Genomic DNA, 12,596 nt, shown 5'->3' with positions numbered 1-12,596 from the left:
ATCTAAATACTTGGAAGAGCTGGGTAGCTCTTGGTGACCATGAAACCATAGGGACAAGGACACCGTGGAAGATAAATGTTACATAATTAACATGTATACCATGAAGTGATGAATAAGCAGGGGCTTCTATCTAATTACCCCCACTCTCAATTTGCTGTGTCAAGGATTCTAACACCTCTTCATGGCACAGCACTACCCCTGCACTGAGACAGTAAGCTGTTCAGTCTGATTCCACCTGTGTGCCACTGGGGTGCTCAGCTTCCCCTTTGAAGGGATTTTCCTCTTTAAAGATGAAATAGCTGGAATTGGGAGTTAGTTGCCTACAGCTCTGTGAATCAGAGATTGAATTAAATGACATTAAGCTAGAAATAACCTTTCTATGGCAAGTTTTACTGTGTTAATTAAAGCAGGCTAACCTTGAATTTTCATAGTTTAGGGGAAAGCGGTGGCCTGAAGATGAATCAATGCATAGCCCCCTATGTATATTTAGAAAGTGCTTTAGTGCTCTGTCTTCATAATTGTCAAAGAAGTTCCTTGAGGTTTACAGGGAAAACGAGGAAAGGATAAAGAAAATTGCTCTATATTACTGTGCCCCATCCCAGCACTGAAAATCTGTCAGACTTGGTTTAAATGACCATCCAGGGAAGCCTAGAAGTGGAACATAGTGGAATTGTGGGGGTAGGGCTTGGGCCAGGCCCCCAGATGAGGCACAGAGCAAAATTTTGCCCATTTTTATTCCACAAGTAGAAACCAAGCATGCTCAAGATGCTGGGCATACAGCAAGAATAACGAAAGGTAAATGCAATCACATTTACATTATTGTTTCAAAAAACCTTTCTTAATAATATATTGTTCAAAATTTTATTAGAATATATTGTTATACCTCCCTTTTGCTACTAATAATCTCTTACTATGCCTATTTCAGAAATTAAACTTTATCTTATGCTTGTATAGAGAACAAAAGGTAGCATTATGGGGCTTGGTACTATCTGTGCGTTCAGGTCATTGCTGGGGATGTGGGAATATAACTCCCTCAGTGAAAGAACTACTTTATATTTCACATCTTACACATGGGACATATAAACATGTATTAAGTATATGTTTTATAAATTATAGTATTTATATTTTATGTGAGATAAAACATAACAGATTAAATAAATAAATTTAATGTATTAAAATACATTTTAAATATATACACACTAAAAAGGAAGGGACTCAGCCTGCTTTATAAACAATAGGTCCCTCTTTTCCATGAGGATTCCATTCCAAGGCCCTAAGTCGGTCCCAAAACCATGAATAGTGCTCAACCCCCTGAATGTGTGTTCTCCCACATGCCCCGTAACACTGCCACATGGCATCTGCCCTTCCATAGTCCATGCCCTGCACCCTCCTTTGCATCGCTACTCCGATGCTTTGGCCACTTGGACACAGCATTGTGACTGATTACTCATATGAATACTGAATTACCACTAGGCTACCAGCATATGCAGCATGGACATGCTAGGTGAAGGGGTGTTTCATGCCCAAGACCTGAGCAGAACAGAGCAGGACAGCATGTGATTACATCACCCTACTCAGATGGCACAGTACAACACAGCAGTTGCTCTTTCTGGAATTTCTCGTGTGATGTGTTCACAGCAGAGTGGACTGTAAGGAAAACCAGAGAAAGCCAAACTGCAGATAAGGGGGCCCAATTGTCTGGATGACTGAGACAGGCTGCCAGCCCCTGGAATGGATAGAGGAACAGATAGTCCACAGTGGGCTCATACAACCTGGATTCCCGCTGCCCTTTCTGATTGGCACATGACTCCAACCACTCACAGGGGAGTCAAAATTTGGATCCCGATTCCAGACAATCAACAATGAGACACTGGATGTGAAGTCAGCTGGCTCTCCAAGTGTCAGTGGGCTAAGGTGTAAGGCTGAATTCTAGTCCAGGTTAGGAGAAACAAAGACTGAATCCTGTTCCTATAGACTTGGGCTGCTTCTTGAGAGTTTTTTCTGTCTATGTTTAAACTTTTTTAACCTTCAGCTAAGTGACACTGAGCAAGTCACATTGCCCCTCTTGTGTCACTTGTCTCATTAGGAAGATGGAACGTTCCCACCTGCCCTACGAGTCTTATGTTGAAATTTTAAATGTTCATAAGACATCTAAGCAGACACAGAAGACAAAATACTAAATTTAATCTTTAGTATTAAATTATTAAAATCACAATATTGAATTAAAAACCATTGGTTGGCAGCACTGTCTCGATATGAAAGCAGTGCATGGGACTCACCCGGAAACCCATATACCAGAACTAGAATGGAAAAACTCATTCCAGACGCTCTCTGAGGTTCCCGGAGCTTTAATGCCAACAACTACATGTGGCAAGAACATGCTCAGACTATGCTGGCCACCAGTCACAGTCCCCTTGAGAGAGCTGGAAGGTGTAATACATTCTCTTCCTTTAGCCCACACCTTGCTGGACCAGGAAACCTCTTGTACACCTGTTCTCTGTTTTCTTGACACCTCTACCAGTAGTAAGCAAATCTGAGAGATGTTTTACTGCAGTGCAGGAAAATGCATAGCATTCCTGGAAAATTTGCAAAGAAAGATCCATTATTTGAGGTCACTATTGTCATAAACAAGTTCAAACTCTTTTCCCCTGTAATCTGCTTATTGTACTTCTCCCTGCCTAAAGATTCTCTGCCTTATCAAACTTGTCTGTACTCTATGCCGCAATCTTGGTTCTCCCAAGTTCAAACTCTTAAATAATAAGTTAATGATTTATTGATCTAATAGTATACAGGACATGTGATCATTACAGTATTGATTCCAAAATGCTTCAACTTTTTTATTAATAATAATTTTACATATGCATAGGCTACAGTGTGACATTTCAACACACATATGAAATCAGTAGCAACCAAACCGAGATTATCAAAATTTCTCCTTTCTTATTGGAGGATTGGGACTTCTTTCTTGTACTTGTTCATGTACTATCCACTAGGTTATTGTGAATAATAGTGTCTCTATATGCTGTATAACACAGGAGGTCTTTTTTTAAATCTAACTCTGGTTTAATACTTATTATCCAAACTCCCAATCCTCCAAGCCTCCAATAATCATCATTCTCTGTTCATATAGATCATTTTTGTAGCTTGTACATATGAGAGAAAATTGTATTTATTTTTGGTGCCTGACTTATTTCACTTAACATGATGTCCTCTTGTTCATTTTGCTGCAAATGATAGGAACCCATTCTTTTTTATGGTTGAATAGTATTTTCGCTGAATGCTATATATTTTCTTTATCCATTTGTCTGAAGATAGACACCTTTGTTGATTCTACAATGGGACTAGTGTGAATGGTGCTGCTATAAATATGGTGGGGCATATAGCTCTTTGATAGAATGAATTCATGTCCTTTGTATAGATATCAAATCAGTCTTTTCACTAAGTAAAAGCAACAAGCCCGGCATAGTAGCCTAGTGGCTAAAGTCCTCAACTTGCACACTCCAGGATCCCATATGAGTGCCAGTCCATGTCCCAGCTACTGTACTTCCCATCCAGCTCTCTGCTTGTGGCCTGGGAAAGCAGTAGAGGACAGCCCAAAGCCTTGGGACCCTGCACCCATATGGGAGACCCAGAAAAGGCTCCTGGCTTCAGAGCAGCTCAGCTCCAGCCATTGCGGCCACTTAGGGAGTGAATCAGTAGATGGAAGATCTTCCACTCTGACTCTCCTCCTCTCTGTATATCTGACTTTCCAATAAAAATAAAATGGATCTTTAAAAAAAAAAGAAAAGAAAAAAACAACCTAACTCAGTTGAATGACAAGGTGAAAGAGTAAATTTAGCATCTTTAAGGAAGGAAACTATCCTCCCTGCAGGATGAATAATGGTGGGTGAGATCTTGGAAGTACATCAAGTCTTTTCCCCAGCCTCATCAATAGTAACTCAGAGTAGATCACACCTGTCTAGTCCCTTTTTCTTCCTTTCCCACATCTCCATCACTTCCTTCTAACCCCCTCAACCCATGAGCTCCAAATGCCTCTCTTCTGCTTTCTTCAAATCGTCATTACAAAAATGCTTCTTCCTAAATCTTCACATCCTTTACTGCCATTCTCTCTTCTCAAGATATAATCCCTTCCTTTTCTAATCAACAAGGTGATGTGCCCTATAACACTTGAAACATCTATACAAACACTGAGACAAGAGCGCTATCTACACGCATGAGTGGTTGAATTTTTCCTTTTGCATTATGGTACTCATGTACACACGCAGTATTTTTGAGCCAATGTTGTTAGGTTCCCTAGCATAAAATAACTGAAAGGAAAAACAAAAAAAAAACAGGAAGGTATGTTACACAAAGGACTGTGTGTTGATTTCTGGTCTTGGGTCTGCAACAGACTACCACACCATTGGACAAGTAGCTCCAACTCTTGTATCAGTTTCCTGGTTTATGGAATGAGAGGCTGGGCTTGGTTAAATCTGACATCCCTTGGGTTTTTTTTTTCCAATCCATGACCCTAAATTTGCCAATTTGTTTGTATAATACGATGCTGCAGTGAAATTAATGATTTGTTTCTGACATGTTGCTAGGTTTTTCTTCTTTGCATGATGCTCCCAGAGTGCTTTTGTAAGCAAGCAGCCTACAGGCTTTTTTTATATTCAGTCTTTACAAATCAGCCCCTTGGCATCTGGAGCGACTCGGCAGGAAATCCAACAAAGCAGTGTCTTTAACTCTCTTAGGTTCACTAATTACATGGCAAAGAAGACCTATCACACACTCAGCATTCCTAACCGAGTTGCAAATAAGAGACACAAAGTTCATAACATAACTGCCAGACCTTCTTCACTAACCCCCCTTGGCGCTGAGAAGCCTTACAAATTACAGGCTCAGTCACCCAGTTGATAAACCAGCACGAAAAAAAAAAAAAAGGCAGATATCAGTCTCTGAGACTGGACTGTCCCCTGCTTGTCTGGGTCCAGACACACATGGAAAATGGTCAAATGATCTCTAACCAGGTAGATACCAGATTTTAAGTAGGAATTTATCACTAACTCCAGAAACTATAAATTACATGGTTTCATCAACACTCTTTCTGACAATGTTTGTTTCTAAAGATGTGTTTTTCTGGAAGGCAGAGAATGAGAGGAGTGCCCTTCCACTTACTTTCTACATGGCAGCAATAGCCAAATCTGAGCCAGGCCAAGGCAAGGAACCTGGCAAGGAACCATCTAGGTCTCTCAAGTGGGTTGCAGGAGCTCAGGTACTTGAATCATCTGTTGCTGCTGCCCTTCCACTGCCCAGGCTCATGAACAGGGATCTGGGTCAGTAACAAAGCTGACGGGACTTGAGCCAGACCTCTGATACAGGATGCCAGGGGTAGCTTAACCTGCTGTGCCACAATGCTGGTCCCTTTATACCAACTTCTGACTTCTGTTTTGAGAATTGTAGGATATAGGATCAAACAGGAATATCATTTGACCACGGTGAGTCCCATTTCCTCACTCTAGAATATAATAATGATTTCTTAATGAAGACACTGTGAGGATGAAATGAATATACCATGGTCACAGTCACCGCTGCATGTTGTGGCACATGGCCTTGCCAGTGTGTGGACAGTTAAATGTTTTTATAGTTACACAAAAGAGCAATCTGCTGAATGACACCATGCCCTAAAGGCAAGAAAGCCAGCATTCCTGTTACCAGTGAACAGCGTTATGTGTTGACTCATTATAGAAGAATAAATGACCATGTGCTGCACAGTCACATTTTGGCCCACAAGAGACCACATAGACAATGCAGTGACCCTAATATTACATGGAGCAGAAACATCCTCTAATTTTATGATATCACAGGTTTTGTAACTTCATAGTGCAACAGCTCCCTCACAAATATGGCGATTGTGGTTAAATAAGCCTACTGACCGCCAATCACATAAAAATAGAGCATCAAAAATTACACATAGTACTTGTTACTTGATGATAAATGACTACAACTGGTTAATCTATTTACTACACTTTGAATCACTGTCTTAGAATCCATACTCTCTACCTTTCTACGAAATGTGCTTTACAATACCGTGCCGTGCCATGTGTTAGCCTCATACATCTCAAGTTTCCCATATCTCTTGACGTCAACAAGAAATTATGTTCAGATTGTCCTCTTCCTTCTAAGTCAGTGTAACTTTATGAGGTTTGCACAATGATAATAATCACCTAACGATGTTTTTTGGAAGTTGCCTTTATCATTAGTGATACATGACTATAAATAAAAAGACCATTGTTAAAGGTTTGAATACACAGGTCACTGAAAAATGCTGTGAAATTCTTCACAGTGGTTTTTTTTTTTAAAGATTTATTCTATTTTTATTACAAAGTCAGATATACTGAGAGGAGGAGAGACAGAGAGGAAGTGGAGCCGCCGGGATTAGAACCAGTGGCCATGTGGGATTAAGGCGAGGACCTTAGCCACTAGGCCACACTGCCGAGCCCTTTCACAGTGGTTTTGTATCTACTCCCTGAGTCACTGGAAGGTCTGTGAGATCTGGATCATAAAGACTTGAGTTCATGTCCCCTCTCCTATTCCTTTATATCTTTGTGAGGAGTCCTTGGCCTCAAAGTACTTGGTTCTTAATCTGAAAAGTGGCACAGCACCTGACTGGTACTTAAATCTTCTACCTTTGTAGAAGTCCTATCCCCATTCCTCAACCAACTACATTAAGGATGCAGGCAGCTCCTATGCTGGCAGATAATCATACCTTCCTTCTACCGTACTGAAATTCTATTTCCATTCAGCTCCTCCATGTATGGAGTTATGTTCACATTTAAGCTGTGGAAAATTACTTCTTTAGTATATTAGAGGAAGCTTACATTAGGTTGCCTTGAGAGGAACTCTAATGAAAATCTCACATAAGCTTTGTATCACATCAAGCAAATAACTATTGGATTTTCAAATATCTGAAGGCAAGGGGTACCCGAGTTTAGCTTCCTGCAATAAACATCACCTCTACAAGTACTATCTCCATTAACCCAAAAGATCTTCAACGTGTTTATTTTGTGGATTGTGTCTTTGATGAAAAGATGTTTCATACTTTTCATTTTCTATCTGGAAATATGAAATCAGATAACATCCAAGATCCCATATTAGAAGGAATTTACGTCTGGGGTCCCATGGATACTCAAGGGTAAATCCACCTTGTTATACACAATGCCTTTGACAAGAAAATTTTAATTATCTGTTTACAAGTGCTCTATTGTTCAAACGTACATTTCGAACTGACTGTCATTCAACATGACAGAGGATTGAAGAATAGTTTAAATGGAATTTTAAATTATGTAAAGGAAGTGTAAAATAGGTAATACCTCCATGTGGATACATGCATTATTTATATATGTATATATAATGTGGATGTATATTATATGTATGTACAAACATATTACATATATCACCCTATTACATGTACTATTAGCAAAAGTGTTTCATTAAGCATTATTTAGAAGCATGAAATAAAGAAAGGAAATGGATTTGGAGGTAAATAGTTTTATGTATTATCTTGGCTGGGCCATGGTGCTCAAATATTTGGCTAAGCATTATTCTGGATGTTTTGCTGTGAGTATTTTGGGATGAGATAAATAAATTAGTAGAATGTTGAGCAGATGGCCCTGGATCCTATTGATGGGCTTCACGCAAGCAGTTGAACAAGCAGTTGTTCCTAAATGGAACAAACACAGTGGGCAACCCTGGACGAAGGGAAACTCCACAGTCTCTGAGGCGCAACATGGGCTCCCTCCTGGAACTCCAGCCAGATTGGGAACTTCATTAAGGTTCATTAGGGTTTTTCTCTTGTTCTGATCCTGCATATTTTTAACTTTGTCAGCATCTATATGATCATACAAGCCAATTTCTTAAAACCAATCTTTTTCTTGTATACGTGTGTATTGGAGCTAACACTACCATGTTGATTTTTGTGTCACTGGAGAACCCTAATACAATACATAAACCCAAGCATCCTAAGTTCCCAACTGCTGAGGGGTTCCTACACTATCAAGGAGCCTCTTGAAGAAGGCAGAGTACTATTGCATTGTTGAGTTTTCTAACAATTTCCCGTCATTAAAAGCACATGTTGTTTATGTCAGAGCAGGAAAGCTCCACAGAAGGCTCCTGGTCTCTCCTGTGGACAGTCTCCACTCCATGTAGGGCTTAGCTTGGTGAGGAACATCATATGAGGATTAATGGAGAAAGTACAGGTTAAGAGGTTAGCACTTCATCTGACACCAAACCAAGATGCCATGTGTTATGTGTACAGAACCATGGCTAGCTTTCAAAGTATGCAAATTCCCTTTACCTTAAAAATATACCAGCCAGAGGCCCAGTGTGGTAGCCTTGTGGCTAGAGTCCTCACCTTACACACATTGCAATCTCATATGGCCACTGGTTCTAATCCCGGCAGCCCCACTTCCCATCCAGCTCCATGCTTGTGGCTTGGGAAAGCAGTCAAGGATGGCCTTGGGACCCTGCATCTGTGTGAGGAATCCGAAGGAGGCTCCAGGCTCCTGGCTTCAGATAAGCTCAGCTCAGCTCCAACCATTACAGCCACTTGGGGAGTGAGTTAGAGGACAGAGGATCTTCCTCTCTCTCTCTCTCTCTCTCCTCCTCTCTGTATATCTGACTTTGCAATAAAAACAATAAAATAAATCTCAAAAAGTATATACCAGCTAGCTTTATGTCTCCCTAATACAGTTGTTCAGAGCAGAAAAGAAGATGGGCCCATTATCATGAGGCTCTGGAACACTGAGAGTCACTGAAAAGCTGTTTACTATAAGACAACATTGAACTTTACAAAAGGAATACATGGAGGCGATCATTTGGTTTAAAGAACCAGCTGCTTTCACACAGACTGCTTTTCACATAGACTCAATAACATGGTTATTGAGATAATGCTGGCTAACACAGAGCCTGAACAAGCATATCTCTGGGGAGCCTATGACCTGCTTCCCATAATACCTGTAGTTTAAGTCTGTCTCAATCCACAATAAATACTTGCAGGCAGGGCAACCAAGAGTCTTCTCTCACCTTTAAGTTTCTCTGTTCATTTTCCTGGAATACACTTCAGCAGCTTAATACCTTTCTGCTTCTAGAAAAGAAACTCGATGCCTTTGGAGCTAACACTTGCCCCTGCAGAATGGAGAACAAATGAAAATCCTCAACACCTTTTTCATCTGAACTATACTAAGATAGTTGAATTTGCTCACATCAAGGCCATTGGTCTTAGCAGATCTGGGTTTACCTCCTGACCACTGTGTAATTCTGAAGAAGTTACTGAATCTTCACCAGACCCTCCTTCTTTCCCTCATTGACAACGTGAGCGTCACACACTTCCCTCATCTCAGTTTGCAGTGAATTAAGTTGAAACAAAATGTAGAACCATGGGGCAGCCAGAGGCAACCTGTCACCTACAGCTTCAACTTCCTCATTCAGCTCTGCTTCTGGCCTGCACGACACAACTTTTTCCAGCATGCTGTGCATCAAAGTAATTCATTGGAAATACAGTAATTAGCATTACAGATAAAATGACACTGCTGCAATGTTAATTACTATAGTGCAGATGTACTGTTAGATTTAGATATCATACATAACATTGTCAAGCCTTTATTTTTAAATTAAAGTGCAACAAACCATACCCAGGCTACACAGCTTTTTATGATTAATATAAATTAATGTTATTTCAGTGTCTAGGGAAAGGGTGGGGACGGGGGTGCTACATCTAATTGTAAGTACACATAGACAAATGGTAAAAGTTAAGACCCCCCCCCCATTAACTTCCTGGCCCTATTTGGGTCTCCACAGAATTGATTGTGAGTTTCAGTAAGTCAGAGATTGAGCCTGTTCTCTCACTGTAATATACCCAGCTCCCAGCATGTAATCAGAGGCACTGGATATTTTCTGGGTAGCTGACTCCCTAGATGAGAGAATGGCTGGAGATTAACTGTGCACACAGAAGGGGTCTGGAAGTAGAGTCGGGCTGGGGAGTGGGGAGGGCAGTGCAGCTCAAAGGAACAAGGATTTATTCCCAATTCTCCTAGTTTATTCCTGATTCTTTTACTTTTGTGTTTTCTTCATGGCTTTTGAAGTAATATTGGATGCTGCCCACAACTATTGCCTTAAAATCTGAAAGGAGAAGCAAGTGAATCATATTAATGCATTAGTCAGTTAAAGTTCTTCATTATAACACTTAGCAAGCACTTGATTCACCAAACTCTATCATGCAGGAAAGTTGTAGGGAAGGAAGATAAATGAAGAAATCTTCTACATTGGCCAGGTACCATTGCAATATTCTAAAAGGAAGGGAAGGAAGAAAAAGAAAATATTTCACTCTTGTATATAAGGACAAACATCATATCTTACTGTTCTTCTCACAACTTTACCTCATGGAGTTTTTCTTCAATTTTTATTGTGATAAGACAATTATAAGATTGACCGTCTGTACCATTTTTAAGTGAACAGTTCCATAGTACTCTTGTGAAGCCCTATTACCAGACTCCAGATTATTCCTTCCTGTTCCTAGCCAGTCACTCTTGTTTTGTCCATCTGATTCTGCAAAGAAAGTTGTGAATTCAGACATGAAGAGAAGTTCCATCATCTCATTGCATAGGCATTTCTGTGACCTTGGAGAGCAGGGTTGAAGAGTCTAGCAGGGATCATTTGACTTCAAGGAATAGATAGCTGAAAGGTGAAGAAAAAAATGTGTTGGCAAGTTGAGAAGGGTCTGAGAATGTACAGCTCAGGCCCCAGAAGATGCAAAGCTGTCTGAAACTCAAGTAGCCATCTCTCTATCCATCTTTATCTTTGTTTCTAGCTCTATTTCCTGATCTTTCCTTTACCTCACAGGTTGACTCTCTGCATCTCAAGTGACTTAGAATTTCAAACACTCAACAAAAACTCTGCAGAGTTTCTGTCCAGACTGTTGATAGTTCAGATTCACAGAAGCATCCCATCTAGACTTGCTCTAATTGTCCCTTAAGCTCCAGACCCTCTCCCAAAGCCAAATCATGCCAGGAGAGTACAGAAATAGTTTCTTAGTTGAGAACGTGTGGTCTTGAATCTAGAAGGAAAAGGAACCCCAGTCAGGTTCACATTTGGAGGGGCTACGGTAGGCTAAAAGGAGCATCTGAAATGGACAGCCTGTGGAAATCTCTGCAGCACTGAGGTGAGCCTGTGACGAAGGATCAGAGTTCTCTGTGCAAAGTCTGACGTCAGCAGTGGGAAAGGGACCTAGGCAGGGCTCACTGTGCTAGCAGCCTGAGCTGTGAGTGAAAGGCTTTCAGTCTCCCAGTAAACTTTGCTTCTAGTTGTCCATTCTGTTTCCTTGTCTCTCATTTGGCCTTCTCAGCTTCTCATCCCTAATAATCACTTTCAGCAACTTACTACACCTGAGAATTTAAACTTTTTCAGCATTTCCAAATACTGAAAATAAGTCGAATGAGCTAATTGTGAAGTCACAGAATTTCAGCCACAACTAGTGGAAGATCTTCTTTGAGTCCCTACCTTCAATTCTTAAGGAGTAATGTGCTTTCCAACACATAGACAGCACCATAGGGGTGAACTAGACAAGCAAGGCCCTCTGAGCTCCTACATGGAAGAAGTTACCATTACCTACTTCACATGTGGATTTAGCCTAATAGTTTCTCATAAACAAAAAAAAGCAAAAAGCACTGGTCTAAACACCATGCCAGGTTAGTGGAAGTAAAGGTTTGACTGAACTATTGTCCATTGTCTTGCAGGTCAGCGGGACCATGTACAACACTGGAAGGCATGTGTCCCTTCGCCTGGACAAAGAGCACTTGGTCAACATTTCAGGAGGGCCCATGACATACAGCCACCGGCTGGAGGAGATCCGGTTACATTTTGGAAGTGAGGACAGCCAAGGATCAGAGCACCTCCTCAATGGACAGGCCTTCTCTGGAGAGGTATGTGGGTCTCTCAAGTACTAAAGCTAAGTGACAACATAGAAGACTTGGTACCTGTTCATACCCAAGCTATGATAACAGTGAATCTAAGGAATGAGGATGTCTGTGCCTTTATCCCTCTGTCTTTTGCAGATTAAACTTATAATGCCAATCCAGCATTTTCCAGGGAAGGCAACTGTACAACTAGCTATCTCCTTCTAGGATTGGGGCAGCTCTCTCAACACTCATTCCTTAGGATGTTTTCAGAGCTTTTTTAAGTTCCAGTCCTTCATCTTCATGTGTCTTTTCATTCCTTCCTTCCTTGGTCATCAGCTTCTCTTGGGCAACGTAGAGTAGCTCTCCCTTCTGGTAGAATGGGTCTTGTTGAAAACCATGACATAGTGGCAAATGAAGCTCAGACAACCAAATTATTTGCCTGAGTTTTTGCCAGATGGAATTGTCATTGTTTGTGTACCACCATTTATTGTGTCACTACAGGCCGCTAACCACCCAGACAGAACTCAGACTGCAACAGCAAGTCTAAATGTTTAACTACAGTTAAGCATCTGTGAGGTTACACTTGACAAGCAGGGGATAATTTGGCTTCTTTTGCCTCCATTTCACTTGAGGGTGGTTATCTACCAGAGATGAGGGTCCTTG

At 40.9% G+C, this 12,596-nt stretch overlaps 1 protein-coding gene across 1 annotated transcript in view; it reads left to right on the top strand.

The window, feature by feature from the left end:
- Window positions 1-12,596, top strand: part of CA10 (carbonic anhydrase 10) — a 432,920-nt gene that overhangs the window by 325,435 nt on the left and 94,889 nt on the right. The window contains exon 4 of the mRNA XM_004591011.3: window positions 11,772-11,957. Coding sequence (XP_004591068.1) covers window positions 11,772-11,957 — 186 coding nt within the window. The remainder of the gene's footprint in view (window positions 1-11,771; window positions 11,958-12,596) is intronic.

The sequence above is a fragment of the Ochotona princeps genome, chromosome 17 (assembly GCF_030435755.1).
Source record: "Ochotona princeps isolate mOchPri1 chromosome 17, mOchPri1.hap1, whole genome shotgun sequence".
NCBI classification, from domain to species: domain Eukaryota; kingdom Metazoa; phylum Chordata; class Mammalia; order Lagomorpha; family Ochotonidae; genus Ochotona; species Ochotona princeps.
Note: the sequence above shows the minus strand (reverse complement) of the source record. Positions and strands in the feature narration are given on the sequence as shown.